Source organism: Pinus tabuliformis, chromosome J (genome assembly GCF_031772625.1).
Source record: "Pinus tabuliformis cultivar Carrire ecotype Pingquan chromosome J, CPIR1, whole genome shotgun sequence".
Lineage (NCBI taxonomy): Eukaryota > Viridiplantae > Streptophyta > Pinopsida > Pinales > Pinaceae > Pinus > Pinus tabuliformis.
The window spans coordinates 831,477,888-831,502,043 of NC_142295.1; the positions used below are offsets into that span (position 1 = coordinate 831,477,888).

General features: G+C 37.7%; 1 protein-coding gene across 1 annotated transcript; it reads right to left on the reverse strand.

The window, feature by feature from the left end:
• Window positions 1–8,399: 8,399 nt before the first annotated feature.
• LOC149229282 (uncharacterized) lies at window positions 8,400–11,972 on the reverse strand. Its single transcript, XM_089380998.1, has one exon. It carries the CDS (start codon window positions 11,970–11,972, stop codon window positions 8,400–8,402), a length of 3,573 nt encoding a protein of 1,190 aa, XP_089237124.1.
• Between the last annotated feature and the right edge of the window lie 12,184 nt (window positions 11,973–24,156).

Genomic DNA, 24,156 nt, shown 5'->3' on the forward strand with positions numbered 1-24,156 from the left:
GGTTATATATTATTGAGAACTTAGAAACTAATTTCATTTGCTCAAGAGGAAGCTGCGGGAAATTCTGGAAAGTTTGTTCATTCCATATACGAATTTCCTCTATCTTATTTTCATCTGATGCTCCTTGATCCTGAACTTCTTATTGATTGAGTGTTAATGGAATTACTTCCCTAAGAGATTTTGGGTGAGGCATATCGAATTCACCTGCTATATCCAATCCTAAATCCCAAACAAATTCACAAAGCTTATTTACATCTTCAATCCATTCATTATTTTTTTTTACAATTTGAATGTCTTTGGTTTAATGAAGCAATCATAAGATTTTTGTCTTTCTTTGAAAGTTTCACAACATGGCTGAATTGTTTTTTCCAATCAACAGTATACCCAAACTTGTTACTTATTATTTTATCTTCCTCTATTGTTGACTCAATTTTGTCAGTGAGAAATAATAACTCCATGACAAATCTGTAAATTTTATACATCTGTTTAGAAAATTTGAATTGGACTTTCTTTAATTTTTTATTTACTTGCAAAGCTAGTTCTTTCAAGAAAATAACACTTGCAGCAAATTCTTGGCTTTGTTTTAATTGCTGCTCTAAGGATTCATACTTAATCTTGAAAGATGAAATTTGGTTTTCTTAGGTTATTTTCAAATTTTCCATCTCTTTAGTATGTTAATGGGTTAAATCATTCAACATTGTCAGCCACAAATGTTCCAAATCTAATTTATCAGAATTATGCTTCCTTTGAAGAATAATAACAAAACCTTCTCTGAGTACTATGGAATGTCTTCCATTCTTCCTCATTAAAATATTTGTTTTTTTCCAACTTTGTTTCATGTTCCTTAATTTTCTTCAAACTTTTAACATACTCATCAGCAAGAATACCAAATAAATGTTGAGTGTAATCCATGAAGGCTCCTAGGACTTGAGTTGACTCTCTAGCTTTTTCATCATGGTCTCTTGAAGCTTGCCAATTCAATTTTGTAATTTTAGTAGAATCATCATGCTTCCTTTTCTTGGTCCTTTTCACCACATATTTGGTTTGAGTTAAAATAATACTCGCTGAGGGAAGGAACTATTTTTGTGACTGGTTCAACTTTAGACATTGGTCTGAAAATAGAAGAAGCAATTGGAATATTTGTAGAAATAGGAGTTAGTGTGATGCCTGGAGACCAATATTTTGAAAGTTGCTTTGGAGATCTAGGGGTTTGTGACACACTTTGAACTGTCTCCTTGTGAAGTTTTTGAACTTTTGGAGTGATTTCCTTTGCACTTTGTTGAGCCTCTTTGTTGATATCTTGAACAACTGTTTGAATGGTTTGTTGGGCTTCAACTGTTTTTTTAACAATTTCTTCTTCAAAAACCCCCATGCCTATAGAAATTTATGGTTGATCTAGTTGGTCAGGTGACTCAACATCAATCACCATTTTTTCTACGATAGAGATGCTTTGCTCCCGAGATAATTTTTTCTTTGTGATTGAAGGATTTTCTACTTCTTGTTGAACAATGCTTTCTTTTTCTTTTTGAATCAAACCAAATGAAATATGAGATAATAATAATGAGGAAAGATCAAATGATACTAGAGACTTTGGTACTTGAACTCTCTGCATTGATATAAATGTAGAAGAAGTTTCTGCAACAATATCAGTAAATTGGAAAGTTAAATATTCAAATAATTTTAATTTTTCAAGAGGAACAAAAGTATTGAGACTCCTATGTTTAAGACAAAAAACATATCTTCTCTAAACTTCTAAACCTTCTCCTTCTCCTCGGAATCCATGAATTTTTCTCTTTCAGCTACTTGGTCAAAATTTTCAGCATGAATAAAAGCATAATCATATAAAGGTTATTGATGTTGAAAATCCATTAACAATGTTACTCATTTGTAATGATTTATAATAATGTTTCTAGGGTCATATCTAAAAAAAGGGCAAAGAATGCAACCAAATTTTCTCCAATTGCTTTTCCTCAACCACAACATGTCCCCTATCCTTCAATACCATTTGATCGACTTTAATAGAAAAGTTGTGCCATACCTTCTTTCGTATTCTATGCAACATCCTAGCTTGACCATGGAGTGTTGTTTGATTAGTTATTTCTCTGACAATAAGCCTATCAAGAATATCTCTTAGTAAAATGTGAGGTCCAACCTCACTTTCAACATAGTTACTGAGTAAATGAGAACTTCATCGATTACCCGTTTTTTCGAGGTAGCAAAAAAATCAGCCGATTTTGAAAAGTGTTGATTCTTAATATATGTTTTTATTTTTTGAGCATATTTTTGACACTTTAAATTTTTTATGTATTAATTATGAGCATTTTTTTTTAAATGTTAGTGATTTTCATGCTGATTTTGAAAAGTGTTGATGCAGATAAACCCTTTTTTTTTAGGGGTTTATTTTTGACACTTTAAATTTTCTTATGTATCAAGTATAAACATTTTTTTTAAATGTTAATGATTTTCATGATGATTTTGAAAAGTGTTAATACAACATCAACCTTTTTTTTCAGAGAGCTTACTTTTGAAAATTTAAGTTTTCTAATGTATTAAGTGTGAATAAATTTTTTTAAATGTTGGTGATTTTCATGCCGATTTAGAAAACATCAACATTTTTTTTAAGGCATATTTTAGACACTTCAAATTTTCTTATGTCCTAACTATACACATTCTTTTTAAAATGTTGATAATTTAACCATTTTTCAAGTTGTCTTATTTCTCTTCTTATTTTTTGTCCTAAGATGTTTGTTTTTTAAGAGTTTTCCAAACATGTGTTTTTTGTTTTTCTTTGCAATGTTGTCTTATAATGAATTTTTTTTTTTGCAAAGTTAAAAAAATTAATAACATTAACATCTTGAGGTTAGGATAACAAGTAAAAAAATATTAAGAAAATAATAAAACATAATAAAAACTAAAAAATATATTAAAAACATGACCCCAAAAAAACAAAAAAAAACGAAGAAAGACAAGAAACAAACAAACATAAAAATGTGAAAAAAAACAAAATTTACTTATAGAAAATTAGTTTAAACAAAAAAATTGAAAAAAAAAAGACAAAATAAAAATATTAAAAGAAAAAATATATATATTCAAATAAAAACCATAATCTAAAGATTTGTTTTTTTTAATTAAACCAAAAAAAATGACTAGATAATTAAAGAAAAATAAACAACAGTGAAAAAATAAAATAAAATAAAATAAAAAACATTAAAAAATAACTGAAGAAATAAAAAATTATTAAAATAATTTTCTAAAAAAAAAACAAATAAATTGAAATTTAAAATTAAAAAACACTATAAAAACAAAAAATGAAAAAAAAAAAATAATTCAAAAAAAATGTCAAAAAATCAAGTCTTAGGCAGCCAAGGTCGATTTCCAGAATCGACCTTGGTCGCCCAGGCCACGGGGCCTCGGGCCTAGGCAGGGTGGAGCTGCAAAGCTCTGCCCCACCCAGGCTCGAGACCCTGCGACTTGAGCGGCTAAGGTCGATTCTCGGAATCGACCTTGGTCGCCCAAGCCACGGGGCCTCATGCTTGGGCGGGGCAAAGCTGCACAACTCTGCCTCGCCCAGGCCTAAGGCCCCGCGACCCTAGGCAGCCATAGCCATTTATAACCATGGTCGCCTAAGGACTCGAGGCCTGGGTGGGGCAGAGTTGTGCAGTTTCACCCCGCCCATGCATGAGGCCCCGTGGCCATGGCAGAGAATGGTTATCCCTGAGGCCCCACAACCCTGGGCGACCAAGGTCGACCTTGCCCTCGGGATTGGGCGGGGGGCGCTGCTCCCCCCATCTTGACCCTTGGCCTCTCGAGCTCGAGCCTTGGCAGGGCGGAGTTGTGCAACTCCACCCCGCCCAGGCCCGAGGACCCGCGGGAACTCGGGTCTGGGTAGGGTGGAGTTGTGCAACTCCACCCTGCCCAGGCCCGAGGACCCGCGAGAACTCGGGTCTGGGTGGGGTGGAGTTGTGCAGCTCTGACCCGCCTAGGCCCTAGGCCCTGTAGCCCTCGGTGGCCAAGGTCGATTCCCGGAATCGACCCTGGCCACCGAGGCCCTGCAGACTTAGGCTTGGGTGGGATAGATTTGTGCAACTCTGCCTGAGCCTGGGTGGGACAAACTTGTGCAGCTTCGCCCCACTCAAGTCCAAGGCCCCATGACCCTGGGCAACCAAGGTCGGGAATGACCATGGCCGCCTAGTGTCGTGGGACCTCGGGCCTGAGTAGGGCAGAGCTGTGCAGCTCCGCCCCGCCCAGGTCTGAGGCCCCACAAGGTCAATTCCTGGAATTGACTTTGGTTATCGAGGGCCCGTGAGGCCTCGAGCCTAAACATGGGGGGCAACTCGCTTGGCCCAAGCTCGAAGTCCCACGAGCTTTGGGCGGTGAACGTTGATTCCGTGAATCGACCTTGGCCGCCTAGGGCCCAATTTTTTATTGAATTTTTATTGAATTTATTTTTTTTAATATTTTTTAATTATTTAAAAAAATTATTAATTGTGTGCTTTTTTAATTTCAATTAATATTTTGTTTTAAGAAAATTGTTTTAATAGTTTTGTATTTTTTAATTATTTTTTCTATGTTCATAATTTTTAATGTTTATTTATTTTTTTAATGTATTATTTATTTAATTTTTTTTTTGTTTTTTTTTTTAATTATCTAATCAATTTGTTTATGTTTTTATATTTTTTTTTGTTAATTTAAAAATATAAATATTAGATATCATTTTGGGATTCAACTGATTTTTGATGATTTTTTAATAGTTCACTTAGCGCTCATTGTATCGAGTGATGCTCATAGGGGTGAAGAAGTGGGATTGAAACTAGTGAATGAATCACATAGCGTCAATCATCACTTCCGGGGCTTGCACCCGGTAACCAGGACTTCCCGGGAGATCACCCATCCCAGATCACCTTTGGCTCAAGCGTGCTTAACTGTGGAGTTTTCCCCACAATCAAGCCCACTTAGCTTGCTACCCCATTTGCAAAACCTTAGCAACTATTCTGCCTCACGAACCATTCAATTAGAGATCCCTTCACTCGTTTTGAATTTAAGTATGGGGGTTTACGCAGTGCATTATATTAGATATCATTTTGGGATTCAACTGCGTTAAGTAAGTCATTCATGTATGACCATTTCCATGAGAGGTAGTCGTAACTGACTAATTTCTCATGATTTTTGAATAGTTCACTTAGCACTCATTGCATCGGGTAATGCTCACAGGGGTGAAGAAGTGGGATTAAAACTAGTGAAATGAATCACATAGCGTCAATCATCACTTTCGGGGCTTGCACCCGGTAACCAGGACTTCCCGGGAGGTCACCCATCCCAAACCGCCTCTGGCTCAAGCGCGCTTAACTGTGGAGTTTTCCCCACAATCAAGCCCACTTAGCTTGCTACCCCATTTGCAAACCCTTCACAAGTATTGTTCCTTATGAACCATTCAAGTAGAGATCGCTTCACTCTTTTTGAATTTAAGTATGGGAGTTTACACAGTACATTATATTAGATATCATTTTGGGATTCTATTGCGTTAAATAAGTCATTCACATATGACCATTTCCATGAGAGGTAATAGTAACTGACTAATTTCTCATGATTTTTTAATAGTTCATTTAGCACTCATTGCATCAGGTGATGCTCACAGGGGTGAAGAAGTGGGATTAAAACTAGTGAAATGAATCACATAGCGTCAATCATCACTTTCGGGGCTTGCACCCAGTAACCAAGACTTCCCAGGAGGTCACCCATCCCAGATCGCCTCTAGCTCAAACGCGCTTAACTATGGAGTTTTCACCACAATCAAGCCCACTTAGCTTGCTACCCCATTTGCAAAACCTTAACAAGTATTGTGCCTCATGAACCACTCAAGTAGAGATCCCTTCACTCTTTTTGAATTTAAGTATGGGGGTTTACGCATTGCATTATATTAGATATCATTTTTGGATTCAACTGCGTTAAGTAAGTCATTCACGTATGACCATTTCCATGAGAGGTAGTCGTAACTGATTAATTTCTCATGATTTTTGAATAGTTCACTTAGCACGCAGTTGAATCCCAAAATGATATCTAATGTAATGCATTGCATAAACCCCCATACTTAAATATATATATTCTTAAATTATTTTTTTAATATTTTTTTCCTTTTTATTTATTTTTTTTTATATTTTTTTGTTTAAATTTTTATTTTTTATAAAATAATTTTGTTTTTTTACACATTTTATGTTTTTTTTTTAATATTTGATTTTTTGGGCTCATGTTTTTTATTTTTATTTTAATGTTTTAATATTTTTTTTAATGTTTGAACTTTTGTTTTCTTTTGTATTTTTCATTTTTATTTATTTATTTATTTATTGTGTGCAAGGTCTGTGTCGATGCTCAACTAGCAACTCAATTCCACTATGTGTCAATTTGATAGTTGATTTTAAGTTTTCGTTATAATGAATCGAGACCGCACCCACAACGTGTCAATTTCATGGTTAGTCTTTAAGTTTTCATAACAATGGGTCCAGTTCGCCTACACTGCTTGTCAATTTGATGGTTGATTTTTAAATTTTGTTGCAATGTGTCAAGTTGTCTTAGGCTAAAATTTTAAAATCGCTATACTTTTAGCAGTTAAAAAAGAAATGACACTTGGTATATTCATATTGACTATTTCATTCAGGGATTCATTTACAAAAAAAAAAAAAAAAATAGTCAAATTTTTTTCATAATGTCATGCCTGAAAATGTCGGAAAATTAAGGTTTTTTGTAGTCATAATCTTTGGCTTTAATTCCATGGTTGAAAAATTGTCAAAATTTTAAGGTTTTTCTAAATCATCATATTTTGTCTTAAATGTTATGGTTGAAAATAGTGATAAATGTTTTTTCTTTAGCACCAATTGTTGAAATTTTAAAGTTTTTCAGAGATGTGATATTTTATCTTTAATGTCATGCCTGAAAATCATTGGAATTTTAAGGCTTTTTTTTTTTTTTTTAACAAAGTCGGTTGCTATATATTGATTGAAAAAAGTGATAAGGCATGGAGCCGTACATAGTTTGCTTCGAGAGCATTACATATCCGAGGATAGAGCATGAGGTTTCTATCCCTGAATTGGTTTCTGAAAATTCTGACTACTAAAGAGCTAGTACTACTATATATCCGGACGAACTGATGACACAAAAATTTGCATTTGCAATACATAGTTAGTCAATGGAAATATGACTGATATTTCTCGCAGTGGAGTCCTCGGGATGCTGATCTGCTTCCATTGGCTTTGCGCTTGAAGAAGTTGATTTCTCTTTCTGCTTTGCTTCCAAAATTTCCCTTAGAATTGCCAACGACTCCTCGGCATGGATGCATCTGTTGTTGAGCCCGTTGAACTGCTCCTGAAGCGAGTGAACCCTGTGGAGAAACAAATTCATTTCTGTACGGTATTTAGCGTGGAGATTTCTGAACTGCTCCTCGAATTTTGCTTCTAGACTTCGAATCTGCTCTGCATGCCTAGCTTCCATATTTCGCACTTGATCTTCCAGAATTCGTTGTTGAGCTCTGACCTCGTCGAATTCGGCCTGGAGGTCGCGGCAATGGAAGCATTGCTCAGAACGAGCCATCACAAAATGGGGTTGGATTCTAAGAGGGACGGTTTCACAAGGATGATCTATAGACTCCTTCTGGCTACAAGAGAAAAAGGCCCAGGTAATAATGCGCGGATTATTGGCAGGTCTGGGTAAGATTAAAAAAGAGCAGATGAGCTTCGAGATCCCCGATCTCACTTTCAAGGATAGGTAAAAAAAGAGAATCTGTAAGATAGCTCCCAGGACTAAGAGATAAGAAATTGAAAAAAGGGGAGATGAGCCGGGTAGGTGCGAGCAGAGGGAGCAGGATGGAAGGCGGGTGGACGGCCAGCGAAGACGTTGAGAGAGAAGCAGGAATTGCTGAAGGAGGGGCACTGGAGCTCTAAGCTTCCCTTCAAAGCTTTTCCTGAAAGAGACCGAAGGATTGATTAGAGAAAAATTAGGCAGGAAATAGAAAACCGATACCAGAGCAAGGGTTCTCCGTCGTGGCTGATCCTGAGCGCTTTCTTCACTTTCGCGGAGCTGCTCTTGGTCGCAGAGTTGAGAGACAATAGAATGCATTCCTGTGCTCAAATTTATGGATCGGGGTCGACTGCAGCGGCCTGGAAGCATCCGATCCTCTGTAATAATTAGATATGTATCTATATCTCTAGGACGATTGACTGTGGCAGCAGAATCCTTCCTCAGTCCTTCACTGTGGTTATGAATTTTACTTGGGATATCAGCTGATCTGTGAATCGTATCCTGAGTGTGATTGCTTGAGCATTTCGAGCTGTGTCCTGAGACTGTTTTTACCTTACCCATCACACGCTTGCTGGATTTGCGCGCTTGGGTATTGTCAGTGTCGGCCTGATTCATGGCAGGGGCTGGAAGAAGGCTCGTTGACTGTGCCTCAGTACTCCTTCCTGATGTCCGACTGCTTTATTAGCATGTTGATCCGCTTCCCCATTGTATGTGCGTAGGATATGGTAGAATCGGATATTTTCAAAATAATCGATGAGGAGAGTGATGCGATGGAGATGCTGTTGAAGACTACTGTTTGAGGATATCCTGTAATGGTTCATGTAGCCGATGATTATAGAGGAGTCTCCTAGAACAATTGCATTTTTGATTTCCCTATTTTTTAATTGCAGCAATCCTTGATACAGAGCAAGGGCCTCGGCATTATTATTTGTTTTTTCCCCTAAACTCCATTCATAGCTGCATATTTCTCCTCCTGATTCATCTAATATAATTCCTCCTGCACCTGCTGGTCCTGGGTTGGACTTGGAGGCTCCATCAAAGAAAAGGATTGGACAGTTATTGCTCATTATCCATCTTTTGAATTCCTGAGATGGTAGCCTTATTTCCCATTCTTTGGTCTTATGTTGGAGTTTCATGCCATTTCTCTGAATACTCTGATGTTGGCCTGGGCTACCTAGTATATGCCTGATCATGAGCCTCTCTTCAATTGTATAATCAGTTGCTTTAATGGTTCCTGAACATTTGACAGCCATCGTCTCCTGCGCCAGTAGATGAGCACTGCTACATGTTTTCCTGACATTGCCTTCTTTATTTTGAAATATTTTCTTGTTTCTAGTGAGCCAGATTTTCCAAAGGAGGTTGTGGGGGATGATGTCCCAGGTTCTTTTGACAATCTTGCTCCGCTTTTCTTTCCAAGGGCAATTCCTTCTCCAGTCTTGAATTGTCTCAGCAATGTTTTGCTGAGGATGCCATGTTATGTTGCCCAGGTTGGCCATGATAGTCCAGCATTTCTTCGCAAAGGCGCAATCAAGAAAAAGATGGTGGATGGTTTCCTCCTCGGAGCAGCAGTTAGGACAGATTGAAGGACCATGTATCCCTCTCTTTCTCAAATTTTCCGTAGTGAGAATTCTGCCCTTAAGCAGCAGCCAGATGAAGAATTTGACCTTTGGGATGGCCTCAGACTTCCAAATTGTTCTCCATTGATTCCAGACCGGTGCCTGATAAATATTGTTGCAGATGAATTGGTAGCCAGATTTAATGGTGTAACCTGAGCTCGTGGGGTCCCATCTAAGCCCATCTAGAGCTCCTTTTTTAATAGGGGCTCTGTTTTGGAGGTTTTTAAGGAGGGCTTGATAGCTAGATTCCAAGTGTGGGGGAATAGCTGGGAATTCCCAGCTAAGCCAAGCACCACTCTCAGCGTCCCATTTTGAAATTTGGTCCAGCCTTTGAATGCCTTTGCTGTGAAGGTAAAGAATGATGGGAATGGCTTCTTCAACAGTATTTAAGGGTTGAAGCCCCATGATTTTGTCAGTGGCATAATTAATACTGCTCCCATCCCCCGGAATCTTTGAGGTGTTTTGAATAAGAGTGGGGATTGCTTTCTTGCAGAGTTGCCAGATTTTGGTGGAGTCTCTTATAGGAATATCAGATTCAAGAAGTCTTTGTCTGTGGTCCGAAAGATATTTGCATTCAAAGACCTGTTTCCACCAGGCTTTTGGTTCACTAATAAGTCTCCAAGCCATTTTAATCCCAAAGGCGAGATTTAGTATTTTGGGCATTCTGATTCCCAATCCACCTCTGTCTGGAGATTGAATTACACTTTTCCAGTTGACCAAATTGTATCTATTTTTTTCTTTTTTCCCTCCTTGCCATAAGAAATTACGGAGAGCAATTTCTAGCTTGTTGTGGAACGAAGCAGGAGCTTGGTAAAGAGTGAAACGATATAAAGGTAAGGAGGAAATACCTGATTTAAGCAAGATTAATCTGCCCGCTGGGTTAAGCCATTGAGTCCCCCATTGCTGTACCTTTCTTTTGACTTTGTCTATTATTTCATTCCAGGTGGACGCTTTAAGAGCGCCCAAGGTGACCGGCATCCCAAGATAGGTGAAGTGATCCCAGGTTTCTTTGTAGGCTACTCCAAAGATATTGGCAATACTGTGAGCTGTTTGGTTGGGAATGTTCCATCCATAGATGCAGCTTTTCTGAAAGTTAACTTCTCCTCCAGAACACTCCATAAATTGATCGAGGAGAGCTTTGAAGCGCCTTGCTATTGTGGTGGAAGCCCCACCAATAAGCAGGGTATCATCAGCGAATTGTGAGTGATTGATGTTTTTAACTCCATTCCCAAACTTGATACCAGAGATGAGGCCGACTCTTCGGCTGTGATCGAGGTTGCTGCTGAAGGATTCAGCCATCAAGATGAAGAGATAGGGAGAGAGAGGACATCCTTGCCTTAGTCCTCTTGAAGATTGAAAAGCTTCACAAGGGCGGCCATTAATGAGAGGCGAGATCCAGGGACCAGAGATGCATGCGGCAATGGTGCTTATGAAGTCAGAATTAAAGCCCATTTTTCTCATGACAGGGTACAAGAATGAGTGTCTTACTCGGTCGAAGTCGTTGGCTAAGTCAAGCTTGAGGACGAAACCTTTCTCTTGTCTAGAGGTGCTAGAATGGATAGCTTCTTGAACCAAGGAGATGGAATCGTGAATTTGCCTGTTGGTCATGAAGCCCCCCTGATTTTCAAATATGACGGAAGGAAGCAAAGGCTGGAGTCTAGCTGCTATGATTTTTGCAAAAATCTTATAAGAAGTATTGCACAAGGAGATTGGTCTAAATCTGGAGAAGGAAGTGGGCCTAGTTTCCTTAGGAATGAGGGCAAGAAAGGTTGAATTTGTGAAACCCCCCATTTTCTTTTTTCTTTGTATGCCTTTCATCATTTTTACAAGATCTTTTTTTATCAAATGCCAATGGTCCCTGTAAAAATTAATAGAGAAACCATCTGGACCTGGAGATTTATCTGGTTGAAGAGTCCAGATAGCTTTTCTTATCTCTTCCTCTGTTATTTCACTGTTCAGCCTCTCATTCTCCTCAGCAGAGATTTTTCCTGGAAGGTGTCGAAGGAAGGCCGTATAGTCCATGGCGCCTTGATTTTCGGTGAGAAGGCACTTGTAATGATGGAAGGCTGCACTTTTAATAGATTCCTGATCTTCATGCTGGCTGCCTTGACTATCTGTAATAGTGGTAACAATGTTCCTTGATTTTTTTACTGTGGCCTGCTTATGGAAATATGCCGTATTTTTATCACCTTCCTTTAACCATATTTCTCGCGACTTGAGCCTCCATTTGATTTCTTCCGCCCTCTTAATTTGAGTTAGCTGTCCCTGCACTTCCCATTCCTTACTTTTAAGCTGATTAGTGAATCCGTGATCTTCTATTTGTTTATGAATATCTTCCAAACTCTGCTGTATTTTTTCCTTTATTTTTTCTGGTTCTTGGTAGCTAACTTTTGCCCAATCCTTGAGTGCTTTCCTTGTGTTTCGAAGTTTAGTTTCCCAAATGTAGTTTGGGGAGCCCTCCACGTGATTCTTCCATGTGTCTTCTATAATTGACTCGGCCTCAAGGCTGTCTCTCCACAGTGGATTGTATCTGAATGGGATTGGTCCCAAATTGGCATGGGAGTCCATCGTTAATAGGATGGGGAAATGATCTGAGGCTGTGGCGCTTAGAATTTTGGTGTGACCTGCAGCAAAGGAGGAGAGAAGGGAAACATTAACCAAAATTCTGTCCAACCTTTCCATAATGTTACCTGGCCCCAGTCGTCTATTGCTCCAAGTGTATTTTCTATTTTTTGGGATGATGTCCATCAATTCGTGTTCAGCCATGATGATTTCCAGCTGCCTTCTGAAAGGATCAGGGGTGAAGGCGCCCCCCCTTTTCTCATTCGCGTGGAGAATTAAATTGAGGTCTCCAGCAAGGATAACATTTGAATTCTACTCCTTGTCTATTTCCTGCTTCAATTCCTTCCAGCATTGTTCCTTTTCCCGGAAATGGTTGGGGATATAGACATTGTAAATAATTAAGTCACAGCTTTCTTCCTTGTTGACGAGGTTGGTCCTGATCCAGTTTGGATTGAGGACAGAGGATATGCAATTCCACTGCTGCTTATTCCACATAGTGGTGATTCCTCCAGAGGCTCCTTTGGAATTGCTACTGATCCCTATGAAGGATTTTTGTGCTTCTATGATTAACTGCATATCATTCTGGTTTTGCTTGGTTTCCTGAATTAGAACAATTTCAGGCCTTTCTGAATGAAGGAGGTCTCTTAGGGCAGCTGTTTTAGAGGGGTGCCCCATACCCCTGCTGTTCCAAGATAAAAGCTTCATCATAAGACGTTCGAGCGAGGAGGTGCTCGCCTCTCAAGTTCTTTAGCTGCTGTGTCTTTCTCTTGAGAACCTGTAATAAAGGAATCCATAGGGGTTTGTATCCCGAGAGCTATGTCCTTTTGCGTGCTTTCTTCCCGATGCTGCTTGGCTGATTTTCTGCCTGGTCCGGGTTTCTTGTGGATATCACCGGATGCGCCAAGGTCCTTGGAGGAACTTCTGGTAGTTCTGATGGGCTGGGGTCCGAGTGCTGGCTGAGATGGGTTCGAGGAGCTCAAAGGAGGCTCAATACGGGTCAGTACTGGTTGATCAGATTGAGGGCCATCATTGGACACTTTCGATTTGTTTTTAGATAAGTTCCTTTCCACTGAGTGAGGAGGGGAAGCTTGGAGGGGGGAAGAGGGAGAGATTCTGGGGCCTTTGGGGGAGGGAGGGGGAGATGGAAGGTCCTCTGAAGCGAGGGATCCAAAGGGGTTGGAGGACGAGGGGAAGACAGGGGGAGAGGGAGGGGTTCCGGAGTGAGGCACCTCAGACTCAGGGGGAGGGTTTGCTTTCTTCTTTTTCCTTACTATTTCCCATGCTTCCTCATGTGTTTCAGAATTATTGTTATTGACATCTGGTTTAGATTTAGGACACCTATTTGCAAAATGACCGTACTCATGGCATACCTTACACTTGAAGGGAAGTTGTTCATAGTCCACCTGTTGAATATGCGTCCACTGATCCACTCTGAGCTTAACTGCCTCTGGAAGACCTTTGCCCAAGTCTACCTCCACACAGATCCTCGCACATGCATACATATTTTCCTTTGGTTCAGATCTGTCCACATATTTACCTATTGCATTTCCAATCGCTCGAACAGTTTCATCAGCCCAGCAGTGGAGCGGCAGATGCGGAAGGCGAACCCATACAGGGACTGCGTTGGGAACATCCATTTCTGGATCGAAATCCGGGGTCCAACGGTTGAGATAAAGGCCTCTTGTGTCCATAAAGTATGGCCCATTCCTGAATATTAGATTGCGATCCTCCACTGATTCGAAAAGGAAGGTAAAGAACCCTCTTCCACAGAACCTTATGGCAATTTTTCCTTGGACCATGGCATTCCAATTTCTTTCCACCCAACGTTGAACAGATCGAGGGGAGGGCCATAGCCCCGTGAACTGGCCAACCAATCCGCGTTCAGCTAAGGCTACAGCCGATCTCCTTGGAAGAGAAAGGGGAAGAGGGATTTCCGGAATTTCATCAAGTTTTTTGATAAATTTGGAGGCAGAAGGTCGGATCCTCTCAGAGTTATTTTCAGGGACGAGAGAAGCAAAAGCTTTCTCAAAATCGGGCTGGTTAGAGGCATGAGGGTCCATCGGGAGGGATGCTCAGCGAAAGGCAAGAGGGGGGGGCAGGAGGCCCAGGAAAACGAAGAGAAGCAGCAGAAGGCTGCCCTCAGGGCCGCGCGAACAACCAGGGGCGGGCAGGAGGCCCGGGATGCAAACAAGCAAGGAGGGCGCAGCAAGGAGAGCCCGCAAGGGCCTGCAAGCCCGGCAGCAGGGCTGCCAAGCTCGAACGGGGGCGGTCAGGGCTTTCAGAGGCGGGAGAGCTCCATCTCCAGCACGCGATTCCCTCGAGCCCAAGAGATATATTATTCGAATTTTAAGGCTTTTTAAAGACGTGATATTTTATCTTTAATATCATGCTTGAAAATCGTTTCGAAGTGATGAAATTTTATCTTTAATGTCGTTATTAAAAAATTGTTGAAAATTTACCAAAAACAATAACAGAAAAAAAAAAAAAAAAAACAAAATAACAAATCAAAAAACAATTTATTTATTTATTTTCACGCTGTTTTTCATTTTTTTGGGGGTTTTTTTGCTAGAGTTCTCGCTTTGAGGTAATAGTTCTCGTTTGATTAGTAACTTTGTTTTTCAAAAATCCTCCTAAAAGAAAACTTTTCTTAAATAAACCAATCGCCAATTTCAAACAAGGCTTCCTGAAAATCTTTGTTAATTCTAGGAGGAGTTTCTCCAAATAAAAATTCAAGTAAAGGAATCATGATATTGTTGCAAACATCATAGAAGTGTTGTTTGAAATTGCTTTCCCATAAAAAGGAAGTATAATCATGTATAGTTTGGTGCACAGGGGCTTCACTCAATGAGCCTCTGACATATCACGTGTGTTCATGGCATACTAAACAATACCCTTAATTTGACTACATATTAGAAAATACTTCTAAAAATTACATTATTTAACCCCCAACCAATATGAACCCTATAAAGCTTTCCTATTTTAGAAAACCCTTACTTTCACTAGATATGGTAGGTATTCATTTTTCATTAACATTTTTTATACCCCTTTATATTTTTCCATTAAATTTGTGCTCCATTTTGTATACTTGTCAATATAAAAACCCTTTACCCCCTTTATATGTTCAATATATTATGTGATTTTTTCCTCAATATATATCCCCCAATATGAACCCACATGGTATGGTATTTCTCCCCCGATGAAGCCCCCATGGTTTGGTAATGATTAAAGGAATAACTTAATTCCATTAAAAGAAAAAGAATTGAAGTCGTGACAACGTCCATGAGATAAGCAGACACATAAAACCCCTATTCAAATCCAAGGGGAGAAGCTATGGATATTTTAATGGCCTATGATATATTATGGGACAGGATATCTTCCCAGTTGAACTTCTTTAAGTGCTTATGAATGTTGAAAATAAGAGGAACCCATTCAAGCTCCCAATGCTCCGGTTAGCTTCTCCATATATTGTAGAAAGAATTTTGACTATATATCTAAAAGGTGGTTTGAGAGTTGCTACTGGGTGATCTTTTCTTGTTTTAATTTACAATTTTCAAGATTGTGTACCCATCCTTTAACAACTAAGTTATTATATGTATTCTTCTTCTTGAGGACATTATCATTGAATTCATCTAAAATCCTTTTTCAGAAAAATTTAAGGAGGATTTAATTTATAAATATTTGAGGACTTTAGGCTTCTAAGAGGCAATCACATTTTGATTGTGGTCAAGGATAGATCAGGTTCGAATGTGAGCATGCATCAATATCCAACTTATCATGTCATAGTAGAGAAATATGTTTGGTCTAGCTACAATACTATTCAATCAGTTTTTCTAATAGCCTCAAAGTCGGAAGAATAATTATAATATGAACTTTCTGATTCTACCCATTTATTTTCTTCAAAGAAAGTAAAGATTTATTCACATGAGCGCTTACCTGCATCTTGAGTTTTGTAGGTATTCAAATTGATATTTTCAACTCTTGAGACTTCCGTTGCTTTCATTCTCATTTTAATTTCCTAAATTGTTTGTTTGGAAGTCTATGTATTTCCCTTTTTACCCATTTTCAAATAACTTGTAAAAAGAGTAGCAAAAAGACATAAGAAACAAAATTTATCAAAAGATATGAGCAATTTTAAGCTAAAATTTAAAAAAAACAAAAACAAAAACAAAAACTTAATACCAACTAGTAGAAAGCAAAATTTGATAAGAGTTTCACTGTTATTTTTTCAGAAAGTAATGAGTTTTGTTCATACATGGCTTAGGAAGATTAACACGGAAAACTTAAATTTTGGGCTTTTAATAGTTTATTGAAAGAATTGGTGGTAAGTAAATCAAAATTGTGTGAGGTAAATAAGTTCTGGGAAAAGCATATTGGTTCATTAATGTCCATTAAGCTTGAAATTAAGGCTAATCGTTAAATTGCCCGAAAACAGAGACAATACTAAATCGGAGGTCAATTAAATTGCATTTCATCCACCACCCGACCTTTGATGTTGTTTTATTAAAACAATACAAAACAAAGAAATGATGGAAAAAATCACAAAAAATCTAAAGAAATATATAAGCTAGTCAAAGGTTGACGTAATCAGGATTATTGGAATAGTCGAAAGTTGGGGGTTAAGGGAAATGAAACCGCGTAGTCTAAAAAGGTAGAGGAGTTGCCTGGAAAGTTATGGAAATTCTAGTGATATGTAGAAAAAATCCGGCAAGGATTTTTGTAAATCTAAGTTATAGTTGTTAAACTTTAAAATTTTAGGTGTCCTAGACGTTTTTGATGATGTTGAATCTATTTACACCATCAAAAACACGATTCAAACACTGCCTCTACAATATTTTTTGAAATTATTTTTCCTGGATTCCGGCCACTTTTGACCATCCAAGCAATTCCTTCGCCTCGTTAGATGACTCCAAATGAAACTCTCACAATGGAATATAAACCCACGTGATCTAAAAATCAAGATAAGCAGAATAGTTGGAGGTTTGGACAATTTTCTAAAGTTTTTAAATGTTGACAACCTCCAACTTCCGACTTGAACCTTTATTATTGAATTTTTTAAAATTTTAAAGGTTTTAACCATAATAAATGCGTTCTTTTAAGGTATTTCTAAAATAAAACAATAAATTAAGAAAATTGAAAGGTCTTTATTTTCAAAATTTCAAAGTAAAAGAGGGTCTATTGTAAACCTAACAATAAATGGTGATACATTGGGAGAGATAATTATTTCGGCTAGTGATAATTTTAAAAATTAAATAAAAATAAAGATTTGGGAAATTTTATCTAAATTATAATCAATCTATAAATATTTGATATTTTGAAACTAAGGTACACAATTAAATAGAAGTACTTGTAACAGTAATGAAAATATTTTGAAATAAAAGTAAAATGATGGAATTCTTTTATTAATTTAAACTTAAATTGAATGAACTCTAAACTTTTAATACTAAGTTTTGTATTTTAATACTACTAAAATAATTTTTTTCTTTGTTACCATCTCTCTTATTCCTAGCATTACTTCACTATCAGTGGGCTTGTTCAGTACCCCAGTGAAGATTATTTTTGTATCATAGAAGAATTTACCCGCTGTCAGCAAGTTTGTTTAGTACCCCGGTGGATTTTCCACTATTTCCCACATTTCATTTTTTGAAATGTTTTCAACTCTTTGATCATTTAATATTCTTTTGATAATTTATAAGCATATTTCTTTTAGCAAATTTTGATATGAAAAGAAGAGTGATATGAGAGTTATTTTGATTTAACAAAAAATTTGATGTATTAATAATCCTAACGTTGTACTCATTATTCATTACTAATAAATTTTATTTTATTTCTTAAATGTGAAAGTGATGGAGCTCTTGTTTCAAGAAAGTAAACAATCATACACTTTCCTACTAGTGAAATTTTTTATTTAAAATAAAGTAATAACAAGCATAATAAAATTCTCATAATTTTGGATTACTTTATCCTTAATCTTTGAATTCATTTAAATAATAAATATTTAATTGAAAAATCTATATTTCTTGACAAATGTAAACATTGTTGAAATTATAGAACAAAAAATAGAGTAAAACTAAAAATTCTGTAAAAAAAAATTAAAAAAGGAAAAAATAGAATTTAAGAAAATATCTAAGGACACCCACTTTTTTTAGTAAAACTAGTTTACATATGGTCAAATGATTTTTTTTATGAAAAGTATCTCTTCAAAATTTATCCATTCAACCTCGTCTTCCAAAGTTTGTAGAATGTGTTAGAGTCAGTGTTTGCATATTGCCATCAGTGATCAAAACTCCTCTTTTCATATCATATTAGGGTCCCATTCTAAAAAAAAAATCATTCCACCTAGGTCCTCATTTAAAAAATTTACTCATTGATAGTAGTCTTATGTCAAAATCCCTTCTCTCTCAAAAAAAATCAATATTTGTTGGCCCACCTTAATGTGTCTTACTAAGCATATATTGACCATCAAGGCTCATATCATCATGTTTTGTGTCAATCAAGTCCACCTAAAGTCTACTCACTCAAGGTTTTCATTAGGTCTTTAGGTTACATTTTTTCAAGGTCCAATAAAACACCATTTCACTGCGTAAGGCCAAAAAAGTATGAGAGTGAACTAAATAATATCCCTTTTCCAGTTAAAGAGGATTTGCAAGCATGTAACCATGGTTGCCAAAGGTTCTAATTTTGATTTCAAGTATGAATTTCATTCCAGATTGTAATTTTATTCCAAAAAACAGAGGTGTATTTCTATTTTCTATATTTATGTAATTTTATGTTATTATATGTAATAAGTGACTTTTCTCAAGCTATCAACTCAGTTCCATAATGCCAAAAGACCAAAAGTCAAAGGTCAAAGCATTCCTAATGTATATCAATTGATCAATCTGTAAAGAAAAAGTACAAGGTAAAGAGTATTAGTGAAATGATTCAAAGGCACTTTCAAAACATTAGCAAATGGGTTATAAATCAATAAAGTCAAATGCTATTAAGTATTTCAAGCCTTCAAGACATCCATTTGCCCTTCATTTTCTCTTGTCTTGGTCGGACAACCTCAACAAAGGAGGAATTTCCGAGTTGGACAAGTGAAACCAGCAAAACAGAGTTTTAGTTGCGCGTTTCAGTTGAACGTTGCATGTTCCAGTGTTACGATGCGTGTTCTAGTGTTACGTTGTGTGTTCCTATTATACGTTGCGCATTTCAATTCAACGCTGCATGTTTGACCAATGAAGGGCCCATTTCAGTTGAACGTTGCACGTTTGACCAGGGTTGCTCTCTAGCCTCTAAAAGCAAGTTTTGTTGCCTTTGAAGCTTCAGTTTGGTTGTTCTCTTCCTCCAACAAGTAAGTAGCCCTGAAAGTATACCCTCATTTCATTTCACATTTCACAACTTCATGGTTAAGTCTCTTGAATGAAACTTTGAATCTTCAAACTTGCAAACCCTAGTTTCATTCCCACACCCTTAATTTCACACCTTAACACTTCTATCCCTTTCCCATACCCCTATTGAACCCTTTCCCAACCCTTGTATCATTCCACTATCATTTCATCTCCCTAGGGTTTTAAATCAAGACACCATGTCACAAGAAGAAAACAGAAGTTCTAGTGAAGAGGAAAGAAAGGGGAGGAAGTCAAATAAAGGAGGGAAAATCATGAGATTTGAGCCAAGAAATACTAATGAACTCATGGAATCTCCCATGACTGTGACATCTTTCAAACATCTAGGATGTTTTGAGTTATGTGAGAAAGTACAAAGGGTCCAATATCATCCTATGTTGAGTGGACTGTTCATCACCAATCTCCATGACAACCAGGTAACCCTTATAGGTGTCACTTTCACTGTATGCACTGCCATCATATCAGCTGCAACTGGAATCCCAAATGTTGGGGAGAAATGGTTTAAACAAGGTGATTTGGAAGAGCATTACTATGAGCCCCATATTAAACCTAAATATAGAAATGATAAAAAGAGGTTGTTTCCTTTCTCTTACATCCTAGATAGATTTGTTCCCATGATGAAAATCATCATGAAATACTTTACTTGTGAAGGAAGGTTTTCCAGACTATATACCTATCATATTCGGCTACTTATGCATTTCAAAAGGGTTAAGATGCTTAACATACCTTATTATCTCTTCCGGAGCATTGAAAATATGGCCTACATTTCCTAGAAAAAAAAGAATATAAAGATAAAATGAATAGTCTCTTTCATCATTCCCTCATTAAAATCATAGTCCTTCATCATCTCAAAGAGCTCAACATTGCATGGAGTACCTTCATTACCAATGACATATTTATGATCCATCCATTCAGCATGTTCAAGGTGTGTCTTCATCATCTCATCCTTCCATCTCCATTCTTCCATCTGAGCCCATACATCATTCATCCTCATCTGATCAGTCACCCTCACCTTCACCTCCATCATCACCATTTCAGGAGCATTTTCATTCACCTAAAAGAGATGAAATCAAAGAGCAGGAGCAGATTGAACAGGTTACAATCATCAAGTCTAAAGGGGCTGATTTGGGAAATTTGACACACACTTATCAGAGAGGCCATAGGCAGCTGTTTTCCCCACAAATTGTGGGAGGGGCCTTGCCTTCTTCGTCAGCAAAGTAGCTACAGAAGGGAAAGGAAAAGATGACATAAGCAGAGATCAAACATGAGGAGGAGGACCTCCATGAGACAGAGCGGGATTTTGACTTGGTTGACCTAAGTGAGCATGATGACAGTGAGAGCACAAGCATTGTCATCAAAGAAAAGGATGCACTCATAAGGGGGCTCCAGATCAACCTACAGAGGGCAAAATACATTATCCCATATTATGAGCAGGAAAACAAGCAGCTTGAGGACAAAAATGAGGTCATGAAGATTCAACTCATCAAGGAAAAGAGGGAAGAAATCAAAGCCAAGGCATTGCTTGATGAGGCCTATGACAGGTATGCTGAACCTGGAGAAGAGCAAGAGCCTAGAAGAAGACATAGGACTAGAGGGCTGAAAAGAGCTTTAGAACTAGAGAAACAAAAGGAGGCCAGGATTGCTAATAAGCTCACATGGAACGAGCAATTTTCCATCCTGATCGATGAGAACCAGGAACATTGGATTGATAAGGTTAATCAACATTTAGAGAAGCTCCTAGACAAAGCCAATCAGCAAAATGAAATTCAGAGGAAGATGGAAAAACGCTATGCCAACAGGGAAAGGAATATAAGGGAAAAAGTCAAGATGCAAAGGAAAAAATTGAAACCCTAACTCATCAAAAAGAGAAGGAGAAGCAAAACATCCTTGTTGAAGCCTCACTCCATGCACAAAACAAATGATCAGCAAGCATTTCACCAATTTTGAGGAGTTATCGGGTAATTTTGAAGTTTTTTGTGTTTTTCAAGTAATTATACACAGTTTTTTGACATCTAGAATGCCAAAGGCGCAGCTCCCTTCACACTGCTCTTTTGTTTGGATCTCTTTTTGGACAAAGCAAGACCACCATTGGATTCAAATCAAGGAAAACATTCAAGAAAACAACTTTACAAGCCTTGTTTCCCACAACTGGCAGGTCAAAAGGTGAAAAAACACCTAAAAAATCAATGCTCTGCCTCCTTTTTCATCTTCACATTGTGTTTGACAACTCTTGGGAGAATCATTTTTGGAGTGTCAAATCAAGCTCATTTTAGAAACTAAACGCATATCTAGAAACTAGACAGGATAAGTTTTCCAACAATTTATCCTGGGCTCAATTTGGAAATCGGTAAGGCAGGCAAAAGTGAGTCTGAAGATGATGTTGCACGTTTGACACTAACACTGCGTGTTTGACATTGATGTTGTGCATTTGACCAGTTTCCTAATTTTTCATTGTTCTTCTCCATATTTGTTTTTCCTCTTAGGATATCAACTTTTTACTGATGTAATTGATCATGTTAATGTAATTATAGTCTTTTTACTATTACCTAGGGTAAATACATTAGGTAAATAGACTCTATGAGGTGTAATGAATGAGTTCATTATAATTAGGGATGAGTCTCTTTGGCCACCCTACACTCTAGCTATCAGTTCAGCTTTTCGTGGAACTGCTCCTCCTCTCTTGGATTCGACCCCTAATGGTTGGGAGGAGTTTGTTTGAGGCCTATATCATGTACTTTTTTAGTCATTCTACAGGTTGGACTCCATTGGATATTGTATTAGTGTTTCAGACTTTGGCATGGAATATATTGGATGAGTTGCAGTGATTTTGGTGGGATTCCTATGGCATGGTATTTTGATATTGTTTCTTTTTCAGTTACATGTGTGTGAATGTTTTGTATCTTCCATTATCCATTTCACTTCTAAATATGTTTGATTTTCAAGGTGTGATAAGCAGAATTCATCTTCTATGCTTTGTTTTGGGAAAATCATCATAATGTGTTTCATTTCTTCAGTTTAAAAAGAATTCATGACTTCCATGCTCTTTTTAGCACCTCATCAATCTAAATCATTTCATCAATATACTACAAAGTATTAAAGTACTTGCCTACCTTGCCCCATCAGATGTCTGCAGTTCTGATTTTCTTTTTCCCTGACCTAGTTCACTCTCTGACCTAATTCACTCATCCAGTGACTACCCCAACCAAATCAAATCAAAACAAACCCTGAGCTACTATATCTATCGTAAAACCCTAATCCATCCAGCCCCCTTGGCTGTGATTCTTTGGAGAAAGCTTTCTTCAGCCTAGTAGGGCTAGCTTCCAAGTCAAAAGATTGGTCTGTGGTTACCTCAGTTGGACTCTTCCTCAGCCTTGGAGATCTGGAGGAGTGATAACATACTGGCAGCGTTGTTGGGGAACGAAAGGATCATTTTCCCTGGGTGTACAACTAGTTTTCATTGGAATTTGTTCCTTTGGATGATGGGACTAAGTTTCATAAAGGTTGATCCCATAATTCCAGTGTCAAGATTGTAGAGCTGGCTTCGAGGAGAAAAACAAGACAAAATTCTGCATCCTGATCCAGCTGATTCAGTCGAAGATATTCAGAGCTTGTTCAAAAAGTGAAGAAGGTTACAGATCACAAGTCCAATCAAACCTCATTACATTGGTAAGCTCTTGATCGTTACCAATTTAAATTTCTCTGTTGAAGACTTTCCTTTGCTGTGAAGTTTGAAGATATCTTTTTTCCACTAAAGTCTGAAGTCATTTACCTCACATAATCTTTGACCCTGTTAAGATACTGGCTCCAAAAAGATATACCAGGTCAAACCTTGACCCAAATCCTCCTTCTCCGGTTGATGATCCTGAAATATTGTTAAGAAAGCCTAAAGTCCCTTTCCTCGAGACTGAAAGCACAAAATTGGAAAGGACCACTTCCTTTCCAGATCAGATACTTAGTATTGAGGATATTCCTTTCGACATTAAATTTGAGCTATCCCTATTTTGTTCGAAGTCTGAGTCTTTTCTTATAGAGGAAGTATTTGATCCCATAAAGTTTGATTCATACCTACCCGCCTCAAAATCTTTTTTTAATCAACCTTTTTCTACATCACAGTCTTCAAAACTTGAGCATGAGGTTTGCTCTAATTTTGAGAAACTTCAAAGCCTAGCCAATCAATTGCAAATAACTGTGGAAAAATCCTATATTCGGTATCATCTTGAAATCTTATCTTCTGCCATACCCCCTACTGCACCTTTGAAAACAACCATATCCGCACCTCCATTTTCATCCCAGCCAACTCAACCCATTGTAGTTCCCATTCACCATTCCCCAGTAGTCATGGCAAGATTGTCACCCTTAGTATTACCTGGTCAGTTGGCATCTTTACTTGAGACCTATGGCCAAAGACTTCCTCTTTTTTATGGCAACCAGGGAGTCACAACACAACAACATATTGACAAAATGGTTGATTTCATTGACTTAGAGGAGGTTGATGATGACGATGCCAAAATGAGACTAATGGCCCAAAGTTTTTCTAGAGATGTGAAAAAAGGGTTCTGTGGTTTCGCAGTGGGCTCCATTGATACTCCTCAGAGGTTAAATGAGTTGTTCTTAGCCAGGTGGCCGGAAAATAAAAATCCATTGCAAATATTGGCGGAATACAATACATTGAAAAGGAATCCTAATGAGACAGTTCAGGAGTTCACTATAAGGTTTAATCAATCTATAATTCCATTTCGAATAACATGAAACCTCCACCTGATTTTTCACTTCAACATTACCCGAATGCCTTTGATCCAGAT

Coding starts and splice junctions, on each gene's coding strand:
- LOC149229282 (XM_089380998.1), bottom strand. CDS start 11,972: ATGGACTCCCATGCCAATTTGGGACCAATCCCATTCAGATACAATCCA.